A 4340-nucleotide genomic window follows, 5' to 3' on the forward strand; every position below is an offset into this window, starting at 1 on the left:
GACCTAAATAAATTCTTATTACGACTTTCTAACGTGAAAGAGAAGCAAGTAAGTGTGTGTGTGTGTGTGTGTGTGTGTGTGTGTGTGTGTGTGTGTGTGTGTGTGTGTGTGTGTGTGTGTGTGTGTGTGTGTGTGTGTGTGTGTGTGTGTGTGTGTGTGTGTGTGTGTGTAGAGAAAGAGATGTAACAAAACCTACAACACTGATTCTTAGGTCGGGGTTAAGACAGACTGGAAGCGGCAGGAGTTCATGTTAAAGTTAAACAAGCAACTCTGTGAAGAGAGACTATCTTCTTGATGTCTGATGGACTGATTCCAGTGGTTTCACAACACTCATACCATTCTCGTTTTACCAAGTTTAAGTGTGAATGTTTCTGCCCTAATGATGTATTTTTGTTTCTTATAACTACTTAGAAAGGTTATTGTACATTTTTATGGTTGCATGCTTTTGTATTTTTAGATTTGAAAGATTAATAACTAGAACCTCAAACAGTGATATCTTTATCTTCGAGGCATCTTAAGACATACAAAGTTGTTGTCTGAATAACAGACTTACTGATGAAGCAGATTTCAGACCAACTATGCCAAGCTCTAGGTCAAACTAATATCACTTATGTTGAAGGATAAGACATGTGAACATGTAGAGAAGTGACTACTTGCGCCAGTCCGAGAAATTGGGAAAGACTTTGTCACCATGGCAATAAAAGTTTACTTTCTGACACTGTGGAGAGTAATGTGGCAAGCAACAAGCCCCAAGTGACTTCTCAGATATTCTCGTTCACTGAATACATTAACATGTGTTGTGTGTGTGTGTGTGTGTGTGTGTGTGTGTGTGTGTGTGTGTGTGTGTGTGTGTGTGTGTGTGTGTGTGCGTGTGTGTATTCTGAACAAATCTGCTACATTCAAACAAACAACACACACAGACAAAAGCTTGTGATTAGGAGGGGTGTGTTTATTAAAAATGACTCCGTACAAAATCCCACATCTTCCTGCTGTTGTCTCCTACTTTTTTCCGGTCTTCTGAAGTTGGTATATCTGTTCGCAGGCCACGGACAGGCCGACCACCAGAGACACAAACTCTTGAAAGTTTACTACTCCATCACTGTTAGCGTCCAGATCTTTCATTATCTTGTCCACGGTGGCTGGGTCTTTCTGACACTAGAGGCAGAGAGAGAGAGAGAGAGAGAGAGAGAGAGGGAGAGAGAGAGAGAGAGAGAGAGAGAGAGAGAGAGAGGGAGAGAGAGAGAGAGAGGGAGGGAGAGAGAGAGAGAGAGAGAGAGAGAGAGAGAGAGAGAGAGAGAGAGAGAGAGAGAGAGAGAGAGAGAGAGAGAGAGAGAGAGAGAGAGAGAGGGAACAGAATACTTGGTGTTTTGTACGCAGGTCAATCTGGGAAATGCTCTGGCTCTCATGCCTCCTGTGCAGGGGTCAGGGGTCAGGGGTCAGGGCGGGGGAGAGTTGGTGAGGTTTTTATGGAGCCATACCAGGCAGTGGTACCTCAGTGGATAAGGTCCTGTAATCAGTAATCAGGTTGCCAGTTCCAGTCCCACTACTACCAAGTTGTGACTGTTGGGCCCCTGAGCAAGAGCCTTAATGCTCATGTTGTGTTCAGTCAGAATTCTAAGTTGTTTCGGATAAAAGTGTCAGCTAAACACTGTAAATAAAATTATTACACTATGTTATACCGAAACAGTGGTGTCGTTATGCTGTAACAGTAGTGTAAAGTGTTAAAATATGTGCAAAAGAGTCAGGGAGTGTGGAGAGGATGAAGTAGAGTGGAGGGGTGAGCTGGAGGAGGAACGAGGGAAGGAGATCCAGGAGGAGTGAAGGGCTAACGGTGAAGGGTTACATGTGAGGAGCTAAAAGGTGAAGGGTTAAAGGTGAAGGATTACATGTGAGGAGCTAAAAGGTGAAGGGTTAAAGGTGAAGGGTTACATGTGAGGAGCTAAAAGGTGAAGGGTTAAAGATGAAGGGTTACATGTGAGGAGCTAAAAGGTGAAGGGTTAAAGGTGAAGGGTTACATGTGAGGAGCTAAAAGGTGAAGGGTTAAAGATGAAGGCTTAAAGGTACCTTGAGGAAGCTTTTAAGTTCTGTCTCCATGAGCATGCGCAGCTCTTTGCGGTTGAGCGCGTTATCGTCACTATCTTTCTTCGCGTAACGGTGGAACACTGTAATTAAAGTTTCAATCGCTGTCTCCAGCTCAGTCGGCATGGTGACTCACTGCAAGGGAACAAAAGTGTACATCTTTAAAACATCCATTCTTGTGTCTGTCTCTGTAAAAGTTGTGAAGGGTCTCTTTCTGTCTCTCTCACACACACACACACACACACACACACACACACACACACACACACACACACACACACACAATCTGATTCCGCCACTAAAAGGTGTGGCCCTAAGAGATTTGTCTCATGCTTCGTTTCTTCCGTTTTTCTGTTCGTTTTTTCCGTTTGCTTGTCTGTTCCTTCACTATGAAAATTTGAAAAGTCATCCGGGAGTTTTCCTACCACAGCTGCGCGAGCACCAAGTAATGCTCGCGGAATGTATTAGCAGCATCAAAAAAACGAGAAAAAAAAAAAATAAATATAAAAATATTTATATTATAATTCTTTTCCGTGATGCATATAATAAACGAGAAGAACACCGATAAAGGCCACATCATCTCTTTGAACCGCGAGCATTTTTAAAGAACCCCACTGCACTTCTTTTCAGAGTTCACTTAAACGTTTTAAACAGTGAGAATCATAATCGCTACTGTGAAACTTACCAGTTCGAACTCGGAAAGGAACTTTGAAAGCGGGGATGCAGCCTTGCGCAGGAAAAGTGCGAATGACTCGGCACAGGAATTTATAGCGCTGCCCCGCCCGAGCCTGGAGCGTCTGTGAGCGCGTAGACAACTGCGTTAGTCTGGGCGGGGGCGCGCGTCTGTGAGCGCGTAGACGACTGCGTTAGTCTGGGCGGGGGCGCGCGTCTGTGAGCGCGTCTGGGGGCGCGCGTCTGAGAACTTTCCTTCTCATATTTCAGTCTGACTGTGTGAATTATTCCCGGTATTCTGTAGCGTGACCGGGAAAAAGCTTGCCAGAGGAGGGAAAAACTTTAACTTTTATACAGTCCTCTTAATATGGCACAGCGTGCTCGTGTTTGCTAAGTAAAGGTTTCCAGAGAAGACGGTGGAGTGTGTCTGAAGTTCCACCCATGTCTTTTCCCGCTCTGACTCATGGCTTCCAAAGCGCCTGCTAATCGTGTATGTGAGCGCACGGGAAGAGTGGCAGAGGAGAAGAACAGTGTGTTTTGGATCAGCGTCAAAAGTCCGTATCAGAGCACTATTGTACACTGCAGGGCTTGTGACCCCGTAACGAAACTTGACAGCAGATCCTTGCTGGTCAGTGTGGCCTGGCAGGAGCGTATTAGGGTGTGTAACAACACAGTGTTCAGCAGTGCGTCTCTCTCTCTCTCTCTCTCTCTCTCTCTCCCTCTCTCTCCCTCTCTCTCTCTCCCCCCTCTCTCTCCCTCTCTCTCCCTGTCTCTCTCTCTCTCGCTCTCTCTCTCTCTGTGGATTGCCACACTTTCGCCTGGTTTACTCTGCTGCATTGCTTCCGCATAAGACTGTTCCTGGACTTGACGATCAAAAATGTTAGATAAACATCCAATCTTTTGTTCTCGTTCACAGGTTTGTCATCGGCTTAAGCTGACCCAATGACAAACCTATGCACTAGCAGAAAGCCCAAGCATGTCTAGTTGTCATAGAGACTGCGAGTTTGAGTTACTTTTACACTTTTACTCTCTTTTGGCTCTTTTGTACAAGTGCACAGATTTCAAGTTATAAGTAACCTTCACATTTCTTGCGTTCCTGGAAAATGCCTCTAGCAGGCTGGAGCGCATGCCTTTACAGAGGCGCCAGTGAGGAAACTTCAAAGGAAGGGGCTCACCAAACCTTTGCCTTTCTGGTCACTTTAAGTTTATATCTCAACAAATGTATGTCAAACTGGACACTTACTGAGTGCTTTCACTTACCTCAGTGGCTGGAATCGATTATAGATCAGAAGGGCTTTTATGAAGCAGAGGCCTGTAAATGCTGTGGGCAGATCTCAGATCTCCTGCCTTCAAGTGGAGAAGCGTCTGTCCAGATTCAGCCTGTCACCGCTGCTGGTCCAATTCCTGTTTCCTGCTTTGTACTTGTGAGTTTTATTATTCTCCTGATAAATAAAGAAATGTGTCATTACCAGTCACTGAAATCTCTGCCTCCTTTCACCAAACTGATTCTACATCCTGAATGTTTGTTGTTAACTTTCTCTTCATTGTAGATATAAAGTGTACGTGGTTGTATCTAACTACTCACAAAC

At 44.9% G+C, this 4340-nt stretch overlaps 1 protein-coding gene across 1 annotated transcript; it reads right to left on the reverse strand.

Moving 5' to 3' along the window:
- Positions 1-928: 928 nt before the first annotated feature.
- Positions 929-2923, reverse strand: LOC113591707 (protein S100-A1-like). The gene is made up of 3 exons (XM_035530408.2): positions 2765-2923; positions 2065-2214; positions 929-1155 (listed from the first exon to the last, which is right to left on the reverse strand). The coding sequence occupies exons 2-3, from the start codon at positions 2203-2205 to the stop codon at positions 1000-1002; spliced, it is 297 nt and encodes a 98-aa protein (XP_035386301.1). The 5' UTR covers positions 2206-2214; positions 2765-2923; the 3' UTR covers positions 929-999.
- Positions 2924-4340: the final 1417 nt, after the last annotated feature.

The sequence above is a fragment of the Electrophorus electricus genome, chromosome 14 (assembly GCF_041902795.1).
Source record: "Electrophorus electricus isolate QZ-2024a chromosome 14, ASM4190279v1, whole genome shotgun sequence".
Lineage (NCBI taxonomy): Eukaryota > Metazoa > Chordata > Actinopteri > Gymnotiformes > Gymnotidae > Electrophorus > Electrophorus electricus.

Coding starts and splice junctions, on each gene's coding strand:
- LOC113591707 (XM_035530408.2), bottom strand. CDS start 2,205: ATGCCGACTGAGCTGGAGACAGCGATTGAAACTTTAATTACAGTGTTC. Junction 1,156..2,064: donor AACTTAAAAGCTTCCTCAAG/GTACCTTTAAGC, acceptor CTCTGCCTCTAG/TGTCAGAAAGACCCAGCCAC.